We start from the raw sequence: 26,466 nt of genomic DNA on the forward strand, positions 1-26,466 counted from the left end.
GGATTTCATGAGATCATGAGAGTAGGGCCTTCATGATGGGATTAATGCCTTTATGAGAAGAAACACCAGAGAGCTTCTGCTACCCACTCCCCCAAAGTGTGCTCACAAAGAAAGGGTCATGTGAGGCACACAAAGTAAAATGGCGGCCTCACTTCAACAGAAGTGGCCTCAGAAGGAAAGTTGCCTTGCTGGTACCTTGATCTTGGACTTCCCAGTTTCCAGAACTGTAAGAAAATAAATTTCTGAAGTCACTCAGTCTATGGTATTTTGTTATGGAAGCCTGAGTTATGACACAGGGGGCTTCAAATGAACTTTTGTGTACCACAATGGAATGCTATGTAGACTTAAAAAGGAAGGAAATCTTGTCACATGCTACAACACGGATGGACCCTGAGGACATTATATTAAGTGAATATAAGCCAGTCACAAAAGGACAAACACAACCTGAGCATTCCTAATCTGAAAAGCTAAAATCCAAAATGCTCCACTAAGCACTTCCTTTGAGCATCACGTAAGTGCTGAAAAAGTTTCAGATTGGCCGGGTGCAGTGGCTCAGGCCTATAATCCCAGCACTTTGGGAGGCCGAGGCAGGTGGATCACGAGGTCAGGAGATAAGAGTCCATCCTGACTATGGTGAAACCCCATCTCTACTAAAAAAAAAAAAAAAAAATACAAAAAATTAGCCGGGCGTGGTGGCAGGTGCCTGTAGTCCCAGCTACTCGGGAGGCTGTGGCAGGAGGATGGCGTGAACCTGGGAGGTGGAGCTTGCAGTGAGCAGAGATCGCGCCACTGCACTCCAGCCTGGATGACACAGTGAGACTCCGTCTCAAAAAAAAAAAAAAACAGTTTCAGATTTTGTGGCATTCAGACTTTGGATTTTCAGATTGGGGATGCTTAACCTATATTGTATAATTCCATTTATGTGAGGTATTTAAAGTACTCAAATTCATAGACACAGAAAATAGAATGCTGGTTACCAGGGGAAGGACAAAAGGGGGAGTTTTAAAATCAGTATAGAGTTTCAGTTTGCCAAAATGAAAAAAGTTCTGGAGATGGGTTTCGCAATGTAATATTATTAAGTACGTATAACAATAATTAAACAATTTAAGTGTACACTTAAAAATGGTTAAGATGGTAAATTTTATGTGCTTTTTGTACAATTAAAAAGATTTATATCAAGTTATGCAAAGTTTTTTAAAGAAACAAGAAAATGTCAGTGTTTAATCAATTAAGCAATATTAATAACTTTATCAATATTAATAACTATCATACAATACTTAAAATGTGGAATATAGAGAAAATATATAAAGAATTATAAAAAACAAATCCCATCAACCTGAAGAAAACTACTCTATTTTGGTACACTGCCCTCCAACTTTTGGGGACACACATAAATTGTATGCATTTGTCAAAGTTATTTTTAATCCTACTTTTCACACATAGGAAAAATATTTTAAAAACATTTGTAATGTTTATGAACAGAATTTATTCATTTTCTTATCACTGAAAATTTGTTATTTCTATTATTTAAATAATGCCGTAATCAGCATTTAAAAATATACTTATCTGATCATTTTTTCCTTATGAGTTACTAGACATAAAACACTAGGAAAAGAATATGAAACAAAACATTCTTTTCTAAAGCACTATTCCTACATTAGAAGTGTCCATTTCAGCCCAGATTTTTAAAACTGGTATTTTGGTATTTAAACCGACATATATTTGAATTGTACATAAGAGAGAAAGATTATAAAGAGCTCCTACCAATATTATTGTCTTATTTAATCCTCATAACAATCATGCAAGTTAGGAATTATTATGCTCAATATTACAAACTAGGAAAGGGAAATTCAGAGAATAAAAGACTTATTCATAATCACTTAAGTACAACAGGGGCTCAAACCCAATCAATGCAACAATGCAAAGTATTTCCGAGGCAGACGGATCATGAGGTCAGGAGATTGAGACCATCCTGGCTAACACAGTGAAATCCCGTCTCTACTAAAATACAAAAAATTAAGGCCGGGCGCAGTGGCTCACGCCTGTAATCCCAGCACTTTGGGAGGCCGAGGTGGGCGGATCACCTGAGGTTGGGAGTTCAAGACCAGCCTGACTAACATGGAGAAACCTCATCTCTACTAAAAATACAAAATTAGGCCGGGCGCGGTGGCTCACGCCTGTAATCCCAGCACTTTGGGAGGCTGAGGCGGGTGGATCACGACGTCAGGAGATCGAGACCACGGTGAAACCCCGCCTCTACTAAAAATACAAAAAATTAGCCAGGCACGGTGGCAGGCGCCTGTAGTCCCAGCTACTCCGGAGGCTGAGGCAGGAGAATGGCATGAACCCGGGAGGCAGAGCTTGCAGTGAGCCAAGATCGCGCCACTGCACTCCAGCCTGGGTGACAGAGCGAGACTCCGTCTCAAAAAAATAAAATAAAATAAAATAAAAAAATAAGAATACAAAATTAGCCGGGCGTGGTGGTGCGTGCCTGTAATCCCAGCTTCTCAGGGGGCTAAGGCAGGAGAATCGCTTGAACCGGGGAGAGGGAGGTTGCGGTGAGCCGAGATAGTGCCACTGCACTCCAGCCTGGGCAACAAGAGCAAAACTCCGTCTCAAAAAAAAATTACAAAAAATTAGCCAGGTGTGGTTGCAGGCACCTGCAATCCCAGCTACTCGGGAGGCTGAGGCAGGAGAATGGCATGAACCCGGGAGAGGGAGCTTGCAGTGAGCCGAGATTGCACCACTGCACTCCAGCCTGGGCAACAGAGCGAGACTCCATCTCAAAACAAACAAAAAAAAACCCGCCTTATTAATTCAATCAAACCAAAGCCAAGCAAGAGTTTATATATATATACCACTCCTTTTATAATAGTTGAACTATTAAGACAAAGAACTGGAAATGGGTGTAGTAGATGTTTGCTACAATTTGAATAAATGAGGGAAGAGTTTGCTTAAAACAAATAGCAAACACGTATGTCTTACCTGAAACCCTGCTAATAGCTTGCCTAGACAATTATCTGTATCAAATAGCAAAGTATCTTTCTGAGAAGTTAAGGAAAGTGGAACTGTGTTTATTGGAGTTCAACACTTATAAAACCTAACTCTTCCTCAAAAGTTCATCACAAATAAAGATTAGAAGCCTTAAAATGGCCCATAAATATTTAATCAACAGCGTGACTTGAAAGCAAGCTAGTAAAAAAAAGAAACGTTACTACAACAGCAGTTATGCAAACATATAACAATACAAAGAATCAAGTTTATTTAAACATAAATACTGATAGGAGAAAGCAGGTTCAATTTTCAAAGGTTCTCACTGCAAATCCTTTGCTCTCAAAGCTCTCCATATTACTGTCAAAAACTACTTTTTAAATTTTGTCTTCTGCTATTCTAACTCAACCTACATTCCAAAAAATTACTTACTTCCTCAACATGTCCCAATTTTCCTCATCATTACTTGTTTTTGTAGCTTTAAAAGTGAACAAAAACAATGCCACTCTTTCCTGGAACCAGACAAGAAAATTCTACCTTTAAAGGCTCTAAGAAACCCTTCATAGAACCTTTCCACACTATTAACATATAAGCTCACTTTGTGTCTTTCCTTTTTTTTTTTTTTTTTTGCCTTCTTTTGGATTATACATCTTTAATTTCAGTCAACCCCCCTCCCCAATTATTTGCGTTCTATCTCTATTGCATTCACCCTTAGGATTTTAAAATGCAAGCTTATCTGATTCACTCTGGCACTGTCCAAAAGAAATGTAGTATGAACCATAAATATAATCTCATAAATTTCTGTTAGCCACATTTTTAAAAGTAAAAAGAAAACGGTGGGCCGGGCGCAGTGGCTCACGCCTGTAATCCCAGCACTTTGGGAGGCCGGGGCAGGCAGATCACGAGGTCAGGAGATCAAGACCATGGTGAAACCCCATCTCTACTAAAAATACAAAAAATTAGCCAGGCGTGGTGGCGGGCGCCTATAGTCCCAGCTACACGGGAGGCTGAGGCAGGAGAATGGTGTGAACCCAGGAGGCGGAGCTTGCAGTAAGCAGAGATAGAGCCACTGTACTCCAGCCTGGGCAACAAAGCGAGCCTACACCTAAAAAAAAAAAGAAAAAGAAAGAAAGAAAGAAAAAGGTGGCCAGACTCAGTCCTGTAATTCCAGCACTTTGCAAGGCTAAAGCGGGAGGATCACTTGAGCCCAGGAGTTTGAGACCAGCCTAGGCAATATAGCGAGATGCTGTCTACAAAAAAACTCAAAAATTAGCCAGGTGTGGTGGCACACAATTGTAGTCCCAGCTACTTGGGAGGCTGAGGTGAGAGGGTCACTGGAGCCCAGGAGGTTGAGGCTGCCATGATCATGCCATGGCACTCCAGCCTGGTGGACAGAGCAAGACCCTATCTTAAAAAAAGGAAAGAAAGGAAGACAGGAAGAGAGAGGAAAAGGTAACACAGATAATAAATTTCATTTAACCCAAAATACCAAAATATTATCAGCTCTACATGTAACCAATATGAAAACTTGGGATATTTTACACTCTTCTTTCAGACTAAGGCTAAGAAATGTGTATTTTTCAACTAAGGTAGAAGATCAACTTAAACTACATACATGTCAAGTGCTCAGTAACAAATGACTAGTAGCTACTGTAACTCACAACACAGCTCCAATCAATACTAGATCATCAGAACTCAAACTCCAGTGTCTCTACCGCTCTCTTACATATTGTTATGATTTAATATTTTTAATTCTATTTTTAAACCCCTTATCAGTCACTGCTATTACATTCTTATATGGTCAGTAATTAGATTTACTCACAGACCTACCAATTTCTTGATTAGCCTCACTTCTATATCAGACTTCCTTTCTGGTGTCATTGGCTTTCTTCCTGAAGTACAAGCTCCAGAAATTCCTTCAGTGGGTCTGTTGATACATTTCCTAAATTGCTTTTTTTGGAGGCAGAATGACGTGTTTCAAAAAGTGTCTTTATTTTGTTCTTCTCCTTATATGATAATTTAGCTGACTATAAAATAATAGGTGGGCAGCTATTTTCACTCGACACATTGAAAATATTATTCCACTATCTTCTGGATGCCTATGCTGATGAAGCATATTGGGACTTTCTAGTTCTTATTCTTCAGGGAATCTGATTTTCTCTGGCTGCTATAAAGATCTCTATGTCTTTGGTGCTCTGCTCTTTCACTGTTATGTGTCCAGGTTTTCTTGAGCCTCGTAAATCTAAGAACTCATATAGCTCACCAATTCTGAAAAATTGTCAGCCTTTTTAGCATTTCAAATTTTGCCTTTCTGCAATCTTTAATTTCTTTCTGGAACTCTAATTAGGTACTCGTTAGAACTTCTCTTCCTTTCCAACACATTTTTAACCCTTCTGCTATTTTCATCTCTTTGTTTCTCTGTGCTAAATTCAAAGTTATTTTTATTTTTTTGTTCACTAATAAAGACATTTAGTGCTGTCTGCAGCTATTTTTAACCTGAACTCCAGGATCTCTTAGAAATTAATTTAAAGTATTTGATTTCCATAAAAGTGTTCCCTCCAAATGTAGATTTACAGATTAAAGAACTACAACAATCACCATTCTCATCCTTTCAGCGTAAGTCTTTTCCTTATCTCATCTAACATTCAAAATAATTTTAGAGGTAGGTACAACTAAAACCATTTAAAAATGTATAAAACTGCAGCTCAGAGGTTAACCTGTTCAATGCTGTAAAAGTCAAACCCTCATCTTTTCATTCTAAATCATATGTTCTTGACAAGAAAACATTCTTGTCCACCATCAATAGTTCCAACTTACATTAAATGTTAACATTGTATAGTATTACTATTATGTGAATTTTAAGTTACATTTCTTTTTAGATATCCTTTAAGAATACTCATTAAGAGACACTTATTGGCCAGGCACAGTGGCTCATGCCTGTAATCCCAGCACTTTGGGAAGCCAAGGTGGGCAGATCACTTGAGGTCAGGAGTTCGAAATCAGCCTGGCCAACGTGGTGAAACCCCATCCCTACTAAAAATACAAAAATTAGCCAGGTGTGGTGGCAGGCGCCTGTAGTTCCAGCTACTTGGGAAGCTGAAGCAGGAGAATCGCTTGAACCCGGGAGGCAGATGTTGCAGAGCTGAGACTGAGCCACTGCACCCCAGCCTGGGAAACAGGGCGAGACTCTGTCTCTCAAAAAACAGGGAAAGAAAAAAAAAGGAGACAATTATCGAGCACAGACTATGCCACAAACAAGGTAAAGTATAAGAAATGTTCTTGGGAAAAACATGACATACACGAAAAGTCAGAAACCATGTCTAACAGAAATAAAAACCCACCACTTAAAAATATTACCAAAAAAATAGAGACCTGACCAAGTCTCTAGATCTAACTACCAATTTACTGGAAATATGGAGAACATACTAAATTACAAAATCATAACGCAATCAGTAAATGTAGTCTATAGGCATCTGTGTAAGACCAATAACCAGTTTTCTTCAACAAATGAAATGCAACTTAAAAAAAAAAACAGGGACGGAGAACTTGTACATTAAAAGATATTTAAGAGGTAATAACGACCTGTTAAATTTGCTGATCTTATTTTATTGTTGACTCCTTCCCCCACTAACAAAAAAAAACCCTATAAAAATACTATGACTTTTATGAGACAATTTATGAGACAAATTTAATACAAATTTGACATTTTATAATATGAAGTAACTTAATGTGTGTGTGTGTCCTAATAGTCTTTTGATTATATTTTAAAAAGAAAAGAGAGAGGAGAGTCCTTATTCTTTAAAGATATACACTGAAGCCTTTACAGATAAAACAATATGAATATCTGAAATTTATCTCAAAATAACAGAAGTGGAAAAGCAGAGTGTGGATACCATCGTTTTAGCTATGGGTTGCTGATGGTTTTGGGGACTGAATGATAGATACACAATGGTTCATGATACTATTGGGTCTAAAATTCATTATAATAGTTATAAAAAAGAAGTACTGCTCAAAAAAATCTCTTCTGATAACTTTCTTTGACACCTTATTACTTTTAAAGTGAAAATATCACCTAACCACCTTATCCCCTAATGTAGTATGCCTAGAACTAAATTAAGAAAGCTACTACAGTTTAGGAACACACATAGACCAAGAGACTAAAATAATTAACAATATAGCGACTCAGGATTCTAATTCATAGCACTCCATGAAATATTGAAGCCAATCTTTTTGGAGATCAGTCATAATAAAGGTCTTCATCCTCACTGTCTTCACACTGAGTAGGCTGAGGAGGAAGAGGACGAGTTGGTCTTTCTGTCTTGGGTGGAAGAGGGAGAAGAAAATTCTGTATAAGTGGATCCATGCATAAGTGGACCTGTGTAATTCAAAATCATGTTGTTCAAGGGTCAACTGTACTTCATTTGACCCTCAGGAAAGCCCTTTTCCTTTTTTTTTTGAGACTGGATCTCCTCTCGCCCAGGCTGGAGTGTAGTGATACAATCACAGCTCACTGCCGCCTGGGCTCAGGTGATCCTCTTGTCTCAGCCTCCCAAGTAGCTGGGACTACAGGCCCATGCCACCAGATCTATCTAATTTTTAAAAGTTTTTGTAGAAATAGGGTTTTGCTATGCGGACCAGGCTGGTCTCAAACTCCTGGGCTCATGCCATCTGCTGCCTCAGCCTCCCTAAGTTCTGGGATTATAGGTGTGAGCCACCACTCCAGCAAAGCCCTTTCTTGTGAATAGGTTAAAACTCGTTTCAGTTGCCACTTCATTAATCTGTAATTTAAACATTTATCCTGAATTATGTAGTTGGGCCCATTGTAATCACAAGGTCCCTGGTAAGTGGGAAACGGAGGCACAAGAATGTGTCTGAGTGATGTGATGTGAGACAGTCTTCTTTGCCATTGCTTCTTTGAAGATGAGGCTAAGAGCCGAGTTATGTCAAGAAAACAAATTCCCCCCAGATCCTGCAAAAAAGGAACACAGCCCTGCTAACACCTTGATTTTAGCCCATCTGTGTCAGATTTCTCACCTACAAAACTATAAGATAATACATTTGTGTTGTTACAATAAATTTGCTATAGCGAAAAAAAAAAAAAAGCAGAATAATGAGCTACTTTTATGTGGAAAAATTACAGGTATATAGAATAATGCCTACTAGATGAAGTACAAATTTCACAACCTGTAATTGAGGCCTTCTATATAACCTATCTGCCATTCTATCTTTTCTCTCATATCTGTATACAAGCTGTTAGCCATAAAGGCCAAATTATTCAACTCACTATCAATGGCTGTAAATTTATGCCAACCTATAGACACAACTTCGGTTATGTCATTCTCTCAATGCCTAATGCTCTCCCCTCCTTCTCCTATCTCCCAATCTAGCTAGGTCACAGACCACTATTCTGAGCCTACCAACCCAAACCAATCTTTCCTACTGTAGCCATATAGCACTTAATTAAAACCTTGAGTCCTTATTTCCCTAACTAGATGAAGTCCTAAAAGACATAGTCTTGGTATTTATCTTTTTATTGATAAATGGCTCATTATAGTATGAGCATATTAAAGCCTATGACACTTCTAAGAGTTATTAAATATTAAGTGTGTATGCACTATTTAATACGTGTACTATTAATGATGGAGGAACAAACATAACAAATAGGGTCACTGCCCTCAAGGAGCCAATACATCAATTTCTAACATAGTACTGTCATTTCGCAGACATTAAAATATCTGTTAATTGAAATTCTAATAAAAATACCTTAGAAAAAGCATTAAGTAGCATTTAAGAAAAGTATTTTAAGAAAAGTCAAAACCCAAAAACCCAAAGTTTTGAATAACACATCTGTAATGAACAACCAGTTACACTCAACTATTACCAAAAAAGTTACATTTAGCATTATTTGATTGTAATTTTCTATGCAAGCCAATGATGGTGAATTCAATAGTCATATTATAATTTAAATCGTGAGTTGAGCAATTTACAACCAGTACTTTCAGAATACTTAGAAAATGCTAGTATTTTAAGAAATAGGTTATTAGTTGTCCAGTTATAGGTCTTGATATATTAATAGTTAACTTACTAAAGAACACTGCTACAAATTTCACCATACTTAAAATCTACATGTAAAAAGTTAACATTTTACCGTATTGGGGACCATCCTGAATTATTCTACAGTCATTTCATACAATTCTGTCTTCCCAAGTAATAGGCCCATTACTTTGCAAGGACTTCACATTGGCAAAATGGTTAAGAGTACAGAAATGACACCCCGACGTTACAAATTACGAAGAATAAAAAAGCCATTTTAAGGAAATGCAACAAATCTCCTATTACAAACTCACAAATATTCTTTCTTAATAGTCTCATTGGGCTAACAAAAAAAAGTCTAAAATCAAGAAAAGCTGAATACAGCAAATTTATAAAATAATGGAAAATGAGATTTCATTTGTATCCTAAAGCCATAAAAACTTGGATATTCTAAATGTAAATACATTAACATTAGACCTAGTTTGTGGAACTATTAAGATCCTAATTTTAAAGATGGAGAAGCTGAGGCCAAAAACGTTTACATATCAAATGGATTTTAAAAAGTGAAATCACTTAATTCAAATATATATATATGCCTAAAACTATACAAAGAATATCAAAAAAGCAAAAAAAAACTCAAAGAAAAAATATCTACAATGCATATGAAATCAATTTTTTTATACAAAGAACTGTGATAAGATAAAGATGACCATTAAACTAGGTCCAGTACACAGGCAGTTCACAGAAAATGAAATATAAATAGCCAAATTTGAAAAAGCGCACCCATTTCAAAATATAAATTACAAAATAATTTTTATTGTAAAATAAGCTAGTATTCTAAATTTTGATAAAACCTAGAATTGCCAAGGATATGGAAAAATAGGCACTCCCATACACACTTGTGAAAAACAAATGAGTGTTCTGGCATTGTGGTTTTCAGTAACTCTTTAAGTATAAATTTCATTTGACACAGCATTTTTACTTCTATTCTAAATATGTCCACACGTTATAACGACAAACTGGAATCAAACCTAAATGTCCATCAATGTAGGAAACTAAATTGTGGTATGTCCAGTAACTACACTGTGGTGCAGCCACACAAGAGTATCCTCCATTGTCATTAACAAAGTATGAGGTAGATCTACAACTGCTGAGACCATATTATGTAATTAAAAAAACCAGCGGACTTCTACTTCCAGTCAAGATAGAATAACATGACCCAGATTTGCCTTGCCAAAACAACACCAAACAATCAAGCAAATATACAGAACAACTGCTTTTCAAGACACTGGAGATCAGGCAATGATGTACAATAATCTCTGAAAGTTAGAAAACAAATGAGTCCACGTTTGCCTCAGCTTACTCCCTTGAGTGTCCAGGCCATAGCACAGCTATGAGCAAAGCAGGCTGAGCCTCAAAGACTACTTTAATTGTGAAAGAGCCGAGAGCCTGAGAAGACCAAAGTAACTAGAGTTTACAGGTCAAAGTACCAGAGAAAAGAGCTGCACAGAGATTTCTCCAAATCTGCAGAGAATCATCAGAGTATTCAGTGAATACCTAACAACATATATTTGGACCATAAAACAAGTCTCCCTGTTTACAAAGATCCAAGTCTTAGAAAATATGTTCTCTGGCCAGAATAAAACTAAAATTACGAACACATAACAGAAAGATATACAGAAAACTCCAAATATTTGGAAATTAAATAACATAAATAGCATACTTCCCAATAACCCATGGGTGCAAGAAATTTTTTAAAAAAGTATTTTGAAGTGAATAAAAATATACACATCAAAATTTGGGGAATGCCATGAAAGCAGTACTTAAAAGGGAAACATATAGCACTAAACCCCTATATAAGTAAAAGTATCAAGTTAATGACATCAACTTCAATGTTAACTAAGTAGAAAATGAAGATCAGCTGGGCACAGTGGCTCACGCTTGTAATCCCAGCACTTTGGGAGGCTGAGGCGGGCGGATCATGAGGTCAGGAGATCGAGACCACAGTGAAACCCCGTCTCTACTAAAAAATACAAAAAATTAGCCGGGCGTGGTGGCGGGCGCCTGTAGTCCCAGCTACTTGGAGAGGCTGAGGCAGGAGAATGGTGTGAACCCGGGAGGCGGAGCTTGCAGTGAGCCGAGATTGCACCACTGCACTCCAGCCTGGGCGACAGAGCAAGACTCCGTCTCAAAAAAAAAAAAGAAAATGAAGATCAAACTAAACACAAAGCAAAACAAAATAAGAACAGCAGAAATCAATAAAATAGAAAACAGAAAAACAACAGAGAAAACTCAATGAAACCAAAAGCTGGTATTTTGGAGATTAATAAAATCAATGAACTTCAATCCAGACAGACAAGGAAAAAAGATGACACAAATTATCCATATTGGGAATGAGAAAGCTGACATCACTAAGGATTCAACAGATATCAAAAGTGTAAAAATGTAGTATTGTGGCTGCGCGCAGTGGCTCACGCCTGTAATCCCAGCACTTTGTGAGGCCAGGGTGGGCGGATCACAAGTCAGGAGTTCAAGACCAACCTGGCCAACATAGCGAAACCCCGTCTCTACTAAAAATACAAAAAATTAGCCAGGTGTAGTGGTGTGTGCCTGTGATCCCAGCTACTTGGGATGCTGAGGCAGGAGAATCGCGTGAACCCGGGACGCGGAGGTTGCATTGAGCTGAGATGGTGCCACTGCACTCCAGCCCGGGCGACAGAGTGAGGATCCGTCTCAAAAAAAAAAAAAAAGTAGTATCATGAACCACTCTATGCAAATACATTCAGCAACTTAAAGGAAATGGACTAGTTCTACAGAAGACACAAATTACCAAAGTTCACTCAAGAAGAACTAAACAAACTGAGTAGCCCTTTATCTATTAAATAAGTTGAATATGTAGTTTAAAACCTCCCGACAAAGAAAACAAACATCTGGCCCACATGGCTTCACTAGTGAACTGTATCAGTTAAGGAAGAAATTTTAGAGTTTTCACCCTAATATCAGGAGCAAGGTAGAGATATTCTCTCAGCACTTCTATTAAACATTGTACTGGATACCATAGACAAGAAAAAGGAGACAAAAAATGGCATCCAGATAGAAAAGGAAGAAAACTATTTAAAACAATTGGGTATAAATTGTCTATGTAGAAAATGTAATGGTATAGGCTGGGGGTGGTGGCTCACGCCTGTAATCTTAGCACTTTGGGAGGCCTAGGCAAGTGGATCACTTGAGGTCAGGAGTTCGAGACCAGCCTGGCCAACATGGTGAAACCCTGCCTCAACTGAAAATACAAAAATTAGCTGGGCATGGTGGTGTGCACCTGTAGTCCCAGCTACTTAGGAGGCTGAGGCAGGAGAACTGCTTGACCCAGGAGGCGGAGGTTGCAGTGAGCCAAGATCACGTCACTGCACTCCAGCCTGGGTGACTGAGACTCCCTCTCAAGAAAATCTGATGGAATATATAAAAAAAACTATTAGATCTACTAAATGAGTTTAGCAAAGGTTCAGAACATAAGAGCAATATGCCATAATCATTTCTATACACTAGCAAATAACTGGAAATTAAGTTTTTTAAATATCATCTACAATACTTCAAAATACATAAAATACTTATGGATAAATCTAATCAAACAATGCACAAAACCTGTGCACTGAAAAAGAAAACACTGCTTAAAGAAATTAAAGACCTAATAGAGACATCAATTGTAGTCATGATGCCAATTTTCCCCAAATTGCTCTACAGATTCAAGTCAAATCCAGTAAAATCCAAGCAGTTTTTGTAAAAACTGACTCATATGAAAATACAAAGGTCTCAGAAGAGTTAAAAACTTTGAAAAAGGACAGAGTTGGAGGGCCAAGACTAAGTAAGTGGTTTCAAGCCTCAATATAAAGCTACAATGATTAAGACAGTATGTTTCCAGCATCTAGGTAAAGGAAAATGGGTCAATACAAAAGAGTAGAGTACGGACATAAAATCAAACATACAGAGATAACTGATTTTTCATGAAGCTGCAAAGCTAAATGAATGGAGAAAGGATAGTCTTCTCAACAAATGATGCTGTAAACACTGGATGTCCCCATGCAAAACCAAATACTTCTGACCCACACTTTGTACCATATTCAAAACATTAAGTCAAAATGAAAGAGACCTAAATGTTAAACCAAAGTATAAAACTTCTATTAGAAAACAAAGGTGGCCAAGTGTAGTGGCTCATGCCTTTAATCTCAACACTTTAGAAGGCTGAGGCAGAAAGATCGCTTGAGGCCAGGAGTTCAACACCAGCCTAGGCAAAACAGAGAGACCCCAGGTCTATAAAAAAATTTAAAAATTAGCTGGGCATGGTGCTGTGTGCCTGTAGTCCTAGCTACTTGGGAGGCTGAAGCAGGAGCCCTTGTGTCCAGGAGTTCAAGGTTATCGTGAGCTACAATTGCACCACTGCACTCCAGCCTGGGTGACAAGTCAGGCCCTGTCTCTAAAAAAAAATTATTATTATTAACAAACAAAAGGAAAAAAATCTTCATGGCTTACAGCCAGGCAAAAATGGCTCAGACAAGACCCCAAAACTACAATTCATAAAAGAAAAAACTGGTAGAGTCCATCAGAATTAATAACTGTTGCTCTTTAAAAGACAATGCTGAGAATGAGAAGATGAGTGGCAGAAAATATTTGCAGGCCATATATCTGATAAAGGACTTATAACCACAATGAAGACCTCTCAAAATTCAATTTAAAATAAATAACCAAATAAAAAGTTGGGCAAAAGATATAAACAGACACTTCACCAAAGATAACAGTTGACAAAAAGCACACGAAAAGATGTTCAACATCATAGATATTAGAGGAATGCAAATTAAATCCACAATGAAGTATCACTTCATATACACCACAATGTCTATAATCAAAAAGACAAGATAACAGGCATTAGAGAGGTTGTGGAAGGACTGGAAATTTCATATCCTGCTGATGGCAATGTAAGATGGTACAACTACTTTTAAAAAGTTTGCAGTTCCTTAAAAAGTTAAACATATGCCTACCACATGATCCAGACTTTCCAATCATAGCCCCGCCCCCCCCACCAAGAGAAATGAAGACTTGCACAGGAATGTTCACAACTACATTTTTATTAGCTCAAAATGGAAAATACAAATGTCCCTCAAGACTTGAACGGATTAACAAATTGCTGTATAGCCATGAAGTGTAATATTACTAAGCAATAAAAGAGAATGGACTATTGAAACACAACATGGGTGAATCTCAAAATAATTATTCTGAGTGGACTAACCCAGACCAAAAATGTACATACCATATGATTACATTTACCTAAAATTCTATAAAAAGTGTGAACTAATCTATAGTGACAGAAAGCAGATCAGTGGTTCCTTGGGGAAAGAAAAGCAGAAAGGAGGGACTACAAAGGCACAAGATGATACTGTGGGGAGTGACAGATGTTCATTATCTTGATTGTGGTGATGGTTTCACCATATTTAATATGGGTAGGTTATTTTATGTCAAATTATATCTCAATAAAGCTATTTTTTTTAAAGGCAAGATGTGGGCCAGGCATGGTGGCTCAAGCCTGTAATCCCAACACTTTGGGAGGTCAAGGCAGGCGGATCATGGAGTCAAGAGATCAAGACCATCCTGGCCAAAATGGTGAAACCCCGTCTCTACTAAAAATACAAAAATTAGTCTGGCGTTTTGGCCAGGCGCGGTGGCTCACACTTGTAACCCCAGCACTTTGGGAGGCCGAGGCAGGCGGATCATGAGGTCAGGAGATCGAGACTATCCTCTCTAACATGGTGAAACCCTGTCTCTACTGAAAATAAAAACAATTCGCCGGGTGTGGTGGCGGGTGCCTGTAGTCCCAGCTACTCGGGAGGCTGAGACAGGAGAATGGTGTGAACACAGGAGGCAGAGGCTGCAGTGAGCAGAGATCACGCCACTGCACTCCAGCCTGGGAGACAGGGCGAGACTTCGTCTCAAAAAAAAAAAAAAAACTAATCTGGCATGGTGGCGGGCACCTGTAGTCCCAGCTACCAGGGAGGCTGAGGCAGGAGAATCGCCTGAACCCAGGAGGCAGAGGTTGCAGTGAGCCGAGATCGTGCCACTGCACTCCAGCCTGATGACAGAGGGAGACTCAGACTCAAAAAAAAAAAAAAAAAAAAAAAAAAAGGCAAGATGTGGGCCAAAACAATAGTTTAATTCAATCATGTAAATAAAGAAATAAAGATGTTTATATGTGTGCTGATATATAAATTAATAATTTCAAGAAAAAAGGCACAAAATTTTAACACAATTACCTACACCTAAGAAATAAAAAAATAACTGTGAATCAGTTTGAATTTTTTTTTTTTTTTTTTTTTTGAGATGGAGTCTCACTCTGTCACCCAGGCTGGAGTGCAGTGGCGTGATCTCGGTTTACTGCAACCTCTGCCTCCCAGGTTCACACCATTCTCCTGCCTCAGCCACCCGAGTGGCTGGGACTACAGGATTCCGCCACCATGCCCAGCTACTTTTTTGTATTTTTAGTAGAGACAGGGTTTCACCGTGTTAGCCAGGATGGTCTCGATCTCCTGAACTTGTGATCCGCCTGCCTCGGCCTCCCAAAGTGCTGGGATTACAGCCGTGACCCACCGCGGCCAGCCTGATTTTTTTAAACATGCACATGCATCAGTGTCTTTAAAGCAAATTTACAAATGTTTTAAGTTTTAAAGAACACTTAATTACTTGTACATAGGCCTGACACCAAAGCAAAAATTCTTAACCATTATTCCAGAAAATTAACTTTAATTATTCAGACTTTCATATTAAACAATGGATTTTTAAAAATGGTTTGCAATTTTTTTTATCATCTTCTAAAGTGTTCTCCTCAAACAACTAATAAAAAACTGGTGTTAACGACAAGGTCAGGAGATCGAGACCATCCTAGCTAACACGGTGAAACCCCGTCTCTACTAAAAATACAAAAAATTAGCCGGGCGTAGTGGCGGGCGCCTGTAGTCCCAGCTACTCGGGAGGCTGAGGCAGGAGAATGGAGTGAACTCGGGAGGTGGAGCTTGCAGTGAGCCGGGATCGTGCCACTGCACTCCAGCCTGGGCAACAGAGTGAGACTCTGTCTCAGAAAAAAAAAAAAAAAATGGTGTAACCAATACATTACATCTGGACATCCTATTCCGAGTCTCCTCAGTTTTTTTGTCTATTCATTCTGAGCCTTGTCTACAAACTCCTCTCCTTTTCCACTAATAGTGGACAACTCACACTTGTATCATTTATTCTTTTACAAAATTTACAGAAATCTGTTTAGATGAAACCTACGACATCTACCATTTTGTACTCTTTAGCTATTCCTGATTTTAAATCCCATGACTAATTCAACTTGGAAAATACTATCACCAAAAAGAGCGTATTATTTCTCCTTCAGTCTGTACAAAATGAACTCAAGAAACAAGCTTAAAGAATGGACAAATATCTAGTTCACTGTAGGTAAGAGGTCAGAAAATAAGCAAGAAAACACAGTACCATCCCCAAAAGTATTCTAAAGAACATCGCATCATTATGGAAACAATTTTAAGAACTCCAAAAAAATGTTTGAACAGCCAGCATCACTGGACTAAGCAGACAGCCTCTCAGGACACAGGCTTGCAAATGAAAAATGACACTACACACTACACGCCGGGCACGGTGGCTCACACCTGTAATCCCAGTACTTTGAGAGGTCGAGGCAGGCAGATCACGAGGTCAGGAGTTTGAGACCAGCCTGACCAACAGGGTGGAACGCCGTCTCTACTAAAAATACAAATTAGCTGGGCATGGTGGTGGGCACCTGTAATCCCAGCTACTCAGGAGGCTGAGGTAGGAGAACTGCTTGAACCCAGGAGGCAGAGGTTGCAGTGGGCCAAGATCATGCCACTGCATCCAGCCTGGGCGACTGAGAGAGGATCCATCTCAAAAACAAACAAACGAAAAAAATTACAATACATCATGACATTAAAAGTTTGAAGTACTCAAGAAAATGTTAAGCATTAAAACTAAAGTTTAAACGACGAGTAGTTTTCTTAGCCAAAAAGGAAGGATTCCAAAGGATCTCTACCATAAAGCCTTTCTTTAATAGACAAAACAGCTCTTAACTTCTAATTCAAATTTGAAGCTAACTGCCTCAAAAACTTTCTTTTTAAGGATCAGGATAATTCATTCCTAATGTGCCTCATTATTTACCAAAATATATTCATTTTCATATGACCAAAAAGTAAAAAAAGAAAACAAAAAACTTAGATTAACAAAATTATAAGATATAGGTCAAACCACTTACCGTCCATTTAAAATCATTATTTCCCCTCAGAAAATTGGGGTATCGTTTTATATTACAAGAAGCCATGTGTGAAAGCATTTTTAGTTTCTTGATCATTCATACTTACTTTAAAAGGTTATTCTTACAGACTGCCAGTTCTAGAAAAACTTATGGTGATTACAAACTGTTTATATGGTCCAACTTTACAAATGAAAGGAAACATTTTACACTTGGGTTTTGTTAGCTACATTATAGTTTTCAAAAGCAAAAGCTAAAATTTTCCAGTAATTATGATAATAGTAGATCCAACAATCCCAGTTTCAAACATAGTATTTTCCTACCTTCACACCAACTGCAACCTCAGTGACGATTCTGCGAAGAAAAAATAAATAGTTTCAACTTCCTGTTATTCTTCTAATCACTCACTCTTTGGCTCTAAAACTTTTTAGGATAGTTCATCATTCATAAATCTTCCAGCCACTCACACACAGATGGGGAAAAAAATACCACAGATGGTCAGTGACTTACCTGTACTGTTATCAACCTGGTTTTCTAAAAGTAACTTTCAAACGTGAGACAACTTGTGGTATTTTTTAACAACACATTCAATAGCCAAAAAGAACAAAACCCAAAACACTATGCCATTTCTACAATGCCAGTATACTGAGATTAATAATTTAACGCTTAAACTCTTTAGTAGTCGCCATAGGAACCAAGAATCAGGAAACATGAATTCTAGTGCAAGTTTTGACATCAATTTCTGTGTTGATCTGGGGGGAATATTGAACTTTTCTGGATTTGTTTCATCTGGAAAATAATCTTTAGGTAACATCTAGGATGATCTGAATTCTCTAAGACTGTGTTAACTTTTATAAAATCTTGTTCTTCATATCTTTTAAAAAACACCAAACTCTAGGCGCTTAACCAAATTTTTGCTTCTTCAAATACTCACTGATTTTAATAAATGTACTTGTTAAATGATACTATGCTTACACTCCCAAAAGAGCTGCATACTGCTGTATTTTTGACCTTAAGTGTGCCCCCTTTCTAACAATGAGTTAAATTACTGAGTCTTTTCAGGTGTGAAGCGTATCAGGGAGACATCGGTCCCTACCATTTCACAGTCTTGCCTCTCACCTCACTCAGCATTCTGTCTTCACTCAGGTTCGCAAAGATGCAGCATGGTTCTGGGTTTTTGTAGTCGTTTTTCCAGAAACTGACCAAAGTAGCTAAAGAGATAGCCCTTTGTTGACTATCTGCTCTTGTTTCTGCCATTGCTGTTGGCCTTTGCCCATGTGACTGATGTCGGCTTCAAACACTTCGTTTTTTAGATGATTTAATTTCTGAGCCCTTTTGCCAAGCCTTGAATGTTTTCAGTCCCCACAAAAAGGCATTTTTTCCTCCCTCCCGCCCCCACTACCAGACTCAAATGAAAACAAAGGAGTATGACATCTGCCCTCCCCCTTCCTCCCGCCGCCGCACGCCCTCCCCCCTTGCCCAGCGGCTCCCACTAGGCTTTCCCCGGAGCTCCCGCCACCGGCATCTCTCCCGACCACGGCGGGCCGGGCGAGGCCGGAGAGGTTGCGCATGGCTGGGGTCCACAAGGGGTGCCTCTCTCCTCTTCCCCCAGAGGCTCCCCCACTCCAAAGGCCTGTCTCTGCCCATCCCACTCGCTCTCACAGGCACCGCTAACCCAAGGGTCGGGTCCCAGGGTACGGATCGAAATGGCTCCTAGAGGGGGCAGGGACAGACCGACGAGACGTTATGGGGTTCCCACCCCATCCCCCGCCGCCACGCCGGTGCCCGCTCCCACTCCGGGATCCTCACCCCCGCCATCGCCCCAATGCCTCCCCAGCCTCCAAGCCCGCTTTCTTCTCATTTTCTCGACCAAAGCCCGCCGGGGGAAGCAAAGGGAGGGGTGTGTGCGATGGGGCGGGGGTTGGGTAACGGCAGCCCAGCCCTGGGAGGGGCCGCGGGAGGGTTTCTCTCCGGCCCGGGACCGGGCCGAAGGACAGTCCAACTCCTCTCTCACACACACCTTCTCGCCGGCCCGATTACATACCCGTCCATTGCCGAACCGGACAAAGCTTCGCTCACAAGAACCGAGCCACGCAGCCAGCGAGCCACACAAGCGGCGAGAAAATGGCGGCTGGGGCCCGACGGAAATTGCCGAAGGTGCCGAGGCGCACGGGCCAGCGCGCGGCAGCAGCGGCGGCGGAAAGAGCCGAGCGCGCCGGCGCCCGGCAGCGGCAGGCGAGCGGCGGGGCGCTGGGACTAGGGGGAGTGGGCGCCGCCGCCGACGCCTCCTCCGCGCCGCCGCGCGCCTTCCTCCCTCCGCCCTCCGCCTGCCGCCCTCTGGAACCTGGCCTGCTGCTGCAGACCGCGGCGTCCTGGTTTCCCCTCCTTGGGGGGACGTGGGTGGGACACATCCCAACAGCTCTCCACACTCTCTCTGCCCTGACTGCAGGACGCCCCCAAGCAGCCTCCACTTTTCACTCCAAGCCAAGTACCAGCTTGGCTACCGTCAACCTATGCGGGCCGAGGAAAAAACATTGGATAGCTTTTCTCCTAAGCCATCTTTTATTTGCAGACCGGCTCCAGCCTCTAAAACAAAAATCTTTACCCCACTGAGCAAGACCACTAGGTAACAACAGTACTTTCTCAAGCAAGTATAACTCCTTAGACTGAAATATAGGCTTTTGCTTCAAGACCTGTAGTACCAAGCCAAGTGGAGGAAAATGTGATTCTCACTTCAGTTGGTGATTAGTGTGCGCCTGTAGAAAATATTCACAATACCCTAGGTGGAAATAGACACAAATGGAGCGATGTGTTAAAATGCTACAATAGTTGGAGTTTAACATTTGGAGGCATGAAAGGGAAAGTGGAGATGGGAGTGGGAACAACTGAGTCTTCAGATTGGTCAGAGAAAGCAGAAGCATTAAAATGGGCTATGCAAATTGACTCCCTTTGCTATACCTTACGGTCTCAATTTTTACTTGATACTATAGAGGACATTTTACTTTAACGTGTTTTTATCAGAGGCTCAACAAAATTGGGAGAGGCACCCGCTTGAAAATTGGCTCAGTGAGTAACGACTTTGCCGGTACCCATCCTTCTGCACCCTTCACCTCCACCCCCAACACACACAAGCACAAATGCACTTCTAATTCTGAAAAATGACAAATACTCCCTGTGTCCCTCCAGTTACTCTCAATACTCACTCTGGGTTTTTCCGTATCTCCTTCAGGCACAGCTCTTATCCTTTACTAATTGGAATTTCACTATGCTAAATGATATTCTGTATAATTCTTAGAATATTTGTTTTGAGACGGAATTTGGCTCTTGTTGCCCAGGCTGAAGTGCAATGGCGCAATCTCGGCTCTCTGCAACCTCGGCCTCCCGGGTTCAAGCGATTCTCCTGCCTCCGCCTCCTGAGTAGCTGGGATTACAGGCACGCGCCACCACGCCTGGCTAGTTTTAGTAGAGACAGGGTTTCTCCATGTTGGTCAGGTTGGTCTCGAACACCTGACCTCAGGTGATCCGCCCTCCTCGGCCTCCCAAAGTGCTGGGATTACAGGCGTGAGCCACTGCGCCGGGCCATAAATAATATTACTTTTAAATTGGATAGACCCTTAAAGAGCATCTTGTCCAAACACTTTGCTATAGAACTCTTTAAAGCACCCAAAGTTTTACAAATTCTTGATTTGCCTATGGGATTGTCAATCCTTAAAAAAAAAAAAAATGCCAGGCAGGGTGGCTCACGCCTGTAATCCCAGCACTTTGGGAGGCCAAGGCAAGCAGATCACCTGACGTCGGGAGTTCAAGACCAGCCTGACCAACATGGAGAAACTCCATTCTCTATTAAAAATACAAAATTAGTCTGGGTGGTGGTGCATGTCTGTAATCCTAGCTACTCTGGAGGCTGAGGCAGGAGAGTCACTTGAACCCGGGAGGCCGAGGTTGCGGTGAGCCAAGATCACGCCATTGCACTCCAGCCTGGGCAACAAGAGCAAAACTCTGTCTCAAAAAAAAAAAAAAAAAAACACATATCAAATTTCCTACAGTAACCCCCTTCACCGTAAACCTTAAAATAAAGGATCTGTTATTAGTGCCACTAATAATCACTTTTCACATATTTGTGGTTTCATACACATGTTTTCCCTCAACAATTAAATATGCAAGCTACCAAAGGGCAGGAACTATGGTATTAATTCTCGTTATTCCCCACCTTGGCTCGATCGATATTGATTGATTGGTTCTTACTTTATCTTGGCAAAGACAAACCATTCTGAGGAGGGAAGCTTGTCCTTAGGCAGCAGAAGAAATTACAGTGTTCACAAAAACACATTTTTCTTTATTTTTTTTCCTAATATGGTACAAGACCACAAACATACAATAGTTAATCTGCTTGCTTATTTAAGCTAACACTTTCTTGGAAAAATGCAAGGTAATTTACAAGTCAAGGCACATAAAGTACTAGATTAAGACATGAAGTGAAATAAGAATAAAACAAGAGGACAAAGCATAGCATGAGTCAGGAATGAGGCTAATGCAACAGTGTACATAGAAGCATATTGATTAAAGCCGGCATTCAGATTTGAGCTCTTTCGTTTAATACCTGTGCGACATTAGGCATGTTCATTAACCTCTCCAGGAAACTTTCCTTTGCTGAATATAGGATTAAAAATAGGGCCTTTGGGCCTGGTGCGGTGACTTAGGTCTGTAATCCCAGCACTTTGGGAGACCGAGGCGGGCATATCACGAGGTCAGGAGATTGAGACCATCCTGGCCAACATGTTGAAACCCCGTCTCTACTGAATATGCAAAAATTAGCCGGGTGTGGTGAAACATGCCTATAGTCCCAGCTACTCAGAATGCTGAGGCAGGAGAATCGCTTGAACCAGGGAGTCGGAGGTTGCAGTTAGCCAAGATCCAGCCACTGCACTCCAGCCTGGCGACAGAGCGAGGCTCCATCTCAAAAGAAAAAAAAAAAGAAAAAAATAGGGCCTTCATCCTAGATGACTGTGAAGTAAATACCTTAATGTATGTAAGGCAACTCCCTAGCTCAGTAACTACTTACTTACAGTAAATACTTAGCAAAGAGTGTTATCATCATGCTTATTATTTTTATTACTATTATTCGTTTGAGAAGGAACAGGCCACAAATTTGTAGCTTAGATTTCAACAGCCAACAATACTCATAAAAATAAATCTATATAGAGATTTTCACAAAGGTTAAACATGTCACTAAAGTAATTAGATTGGCTGCTATCTACAGGAATAAATCTGAGAAAATGTCATAGATAAATTTCTAAACCTCTATCCAAATCTAAATTTGTATGATTTTATGAGTTAACCATGGGGTAGATTATTAATCTCAACATTAGCAGATGGCCAATCTTTGTAATATATGACAAGATTCTATTAGTGTTTATGGATTCCTAACAAAATAAGGCAATAAAAAGTGAAGTGCCTGTACAGTATTATTTTCATACCCATATCTTTTTGCAGTATAATGATTTGTTCTTTCCCATCTGAATGGTAAATGTTTTGACCTTTTACAGAGATTTACACTTATGTGACCAATGATTACATTTCAGTGTATGCTAAGCCAAAATGAAGCCTAATATTTATGCAATAAAAATAGGAAGTAGGATTTGGTTCATAATGTTCTGATTTTATTCTTAGCCCCACCTCTTGACTGCTTATACTACCAAAGACATTTACATTTTTCATCCTGTAGTTTCTTCATTTAAGAAGAAGGAATAAAAATAAGATCAATTAGATAGTATTTTACTTTTGAATAGGTCATCAAAATACAAAATAGAGGAGAACAAATTCAAAAGACATGAAATCACATACATTTCCAGATAAGACAAATATGTGGAGATAGAAAGCGAAGTGGTCGCCTAGAGCTGGGAGTGGGAATGGGGAATAACTGTAAATGGACACAAATTTCGCTTCAGGATGATGGAAATGTTTTAAAACCAGATTGTGGTGATGATGGTACAACTCTACAGTATATTAAAATTCATTGAATTAAACACTTAATACTGATAAATTTCAGAGGATATAAATTATATATCAACAAAGCTGCTGTATAGCTATTGGCTTGGGGCTTCTTTCACCAATATATAATTCTCTCCTATATTGGATCTCTGGTTTCCTAGATCCCGTATCTTCCTTCCTGATATATTCCCTCATTGGGAAATACAACTTCCAGAAGGTTCCAGAGAAAAAAATCCATAGGAAACACATTTTTTTAACATATTGCTTATTCAGAGATAGGTTTATTCTATTTTCACATGTTATTGACAGTTTGGAAAGGAATGCTTTTTCTCAGTACAGTACTTGTAAACTTTGTACTATGTCTACTTGGAGGGGGTGTCACAAAGATAAAAAGCATATACTTTTTACTCCTGCTCTCCAGCTACTGAGTTCCATGTTCCAGAGGCAAACCATCTTACCAGTTAATTACACATTTTTTCAGAGATGTTCAAAGACATATATTGATTATATATATATATAGTTTTTCTTTTGATTCAAAAGTGGTAACTATTATGCACACTATTCTGTAACATTTTTTCAACTTGAAAAATTTACATCTTAGAGATCTTATCAGTATGTTTAGAGCTGCCTCATTCTTTATATACACCTGCATAATATTCCACTGAATAACTAAATCATGATTTATTTATCTAGATCATATTGAGGAACATTTAGATTGCCTCCAATCTTGCTATTTACACACAATTCTGCAATGAATATCCTTGTTTCTGAGATGTTCCCCGCAAGTGTGAATATGTCTTCTGGATAAATACTATACATAAAAATTACTAGATACAGTATATTTTTTATTTTAAAAGAGGCTGTCAAGTTGCCTACATGAACGTGAGCCTTGGTGTAAAATATTAGCAATTCCTACCATTTAAAAAGGGAAATGTACTGATTTCTTTAATATATAAGGAGCTCCTACAAATACAAAATCAAAAGCGAACAATCAAATAGAAAAATAGTTAAAGCATATGAATAGATAATGACATATTACAGGAAAGTAAAAACAAACATGCTCAGCCTCATTTTAAAGCAATTCAAGGTGAAACTGTACGAAGATACTTTTTTCACTTGTCAACACCCCTTCTAGGCAGACTAGCACAAAGCTTCTGAGTGCAGTACTGAGAAAAAGTATTCCTTTCCAAACTATCAGTAACATATGAAAATAGAATAAACATAAATCTAGATACACCAAATGTCAAAAATTTGTTTTCTATGGATTTTTTTAATTTGGAATCTTCTGGAAGATGTATTTCCCAATGAGGCTAATACACCAGGAAGGAAGATGTTGAACCCAGGAAACCAGAGATCCACTATAGAAGAGAAGAAAATTGTATGTTGGTGAAAGAAGCTTCAATAGCTATGATTACAATGGAATATGAGACCAGAAGGCTCAAGGAAAGACGTCTCTAAGAAAAATATGGAATTTTTATAGATAAAACATAATACGTCTGTATATGTTTAGTACAGGTTTGTGGTGCTATTGGTAAGCTTAGGAAAGCATTAATCAAAAACACATGAAATATGTTTTAAATTAACTACAGGATAAGGAAAAAGTTGTAAAGAAATACAATTATAGCGCACTCTGTGGCTTGGTTTGTAAAAGTAACTACATCTTGATAATAATATAAGCACTGAATACTAATAAAATTAAGTTTGTGAAACAATTTTGTCAGAGAAGGAAGAGAAATATAGATTTGCACATATGTGTATGTGGTAGGGTTATAAACTCTCATCTTCAAAAGTAGGAAGTCAATGGAATATGTCTAGAATTAATAGGTGAGAAAATGGCACATGAACATATTTTTCAGAAGTACGGAGGTAAATATCAGGATGATTAGGGAGAATTGAAAAGTATACTCTTCTATCTCTTATGCTTCTGGGGCATCACACCACAGGATGAGAAATAAAAAGATAGAAGAGTATACTTTTGAGTTTTGTTTTTGTTGTAAGCCAGAAATAAAATTTGAAGCCCCTCCCCTCCAACTGAATGGACTCCTCCTCTTGGCCAATGGCATTCCAAAGTTAACCCAAAACATGTGTTCAGGCCCTGATGGGAATGGGTGGCCTCACTATACCCTCCTGTCTTCAGAATCAAGGAACTGACCAGCATTAACATTAAAACAGAGATCTTAACACAATCTATTCTCTCTGAAACCTGCTACCTGGAAGCTTCATCTGCATAATAAAAACTTTGGTTTCCACAAGCCCTTATCTTAAACCAGACACTCCCTCCTATTGTTTCAGGTCTTTAGATAAACTCTTTCAACTAATTGCCAATCATCAAATCTTTGAATCCACCTATGACCTGGAAGCCCCTGCTTTGAGTTATCCTGCCTTTTCAGATAGAACATGTATTAATTGATATCTTATGTCTCCCTAAAACATATAAAACCAAGCTGTAGCCTGACCACATTGGGCACATGTTCTCAGAACCTCCTGAGGCTGTCATAGACATGTCCTCATCCTTGGCAAAATAAACTTCTAAATTGATTGAAACCTGTCTCAGATACTTTTGGTTTAAAAATGTCATGGTAAATCTTCCAGAACTATTTACTTTTTAAGCTATGGGCATGTGTTACTTTGATAAAAATAAATTTTACATTAAAAAAGAGAAGGAATTAGATGGCAGTGAGCAAAGGACCGTTTTAGCACAAACATTGCCTCTTTTGTATTCAGCAATAGTGACTGCTTATCTCCATGTTTACTGAAAAAAGCTCAGCATAGCTGGCTGTCCTTCCTATATTGCGCACATAATAAAGATTATTCTTGGAAGAGAACACAATAGTTTGAGTGGATCAGCAGTTTTTAGAATGATCATACATAAAGACCTAAACTAGGGGAGAAAATGAGAAAAGTAAAGAAAAATACACAGAAAAGTAAAAGATGGGAAAAAATGCTAAATACCAAGGAAACGACATCATTTTGCTTTGTAATATTATCAACTATGAAATACAAAAATCTTATACAATCCACATCATAATGTATGTGGCCTTATGCAAACAGCCGCATAGACGAAAACAAAGAAAGTGATTTGCAAATAAAAATACTGTAGTTGAGCCAGGCACGGTGGCTTACGCCTGTAATCCCAGCAATTTGGA

The 26,466-nt window shown here is 39.2% G+C and overlaps 1 protein-coding gene across 4 annotated transcripts in view; it reads right to left on the reverse strand.

Annotated features, from left to right (window-relative positions):
• Positions 1-19,641, reverse strand: part of PTBP2 (polypyrimidine tract binding protein 2) — an 86,937-nt gene extending 67,296 nt beyond the window's left edge. For 2 of the 4 annotated variants that reach the window (XM_003260089.3, XM_012500553.2), the window contains exons 1-2: positions 19,374-19,641; positions 17,653-17,683 (exon numbers count right to left, since the gene is read on the reverse strand). In XM_003260089.3, the coding sequence (XP_003260137.1) occupies positions 17,653-17,683; positions 19,374-19,381 (39 nt within the window). In that variant the 5' untranslated portion in view covers positions 19,382-19,641. The remainder of the gene's footprint in view (positions 1-17,652; positions 17,684-19,373) is intronic. The other 2 variants (XM_012500552.2, XM_012500554.2) reach the window with 1 other exon arrangement.
• Positions 19,642-26,466: the final 6,825 nt, after the last annotated feature.

The sequence above is a fragment of the Nomascus leucogenys genome, chromosome 12 (genome assembly GCF_006542625.1).
Source record: "Nomascus leucogenys isolate Asia chromosome 12, Asia_NLE_v1, whole genome shotgun sequence".
Taxonomy (NCBI): Eukaryota; Metazoa; Chordata; class Mammalia; order Primates; family Hylobatidae; genus Nomascus; species Nomascus leucogenys.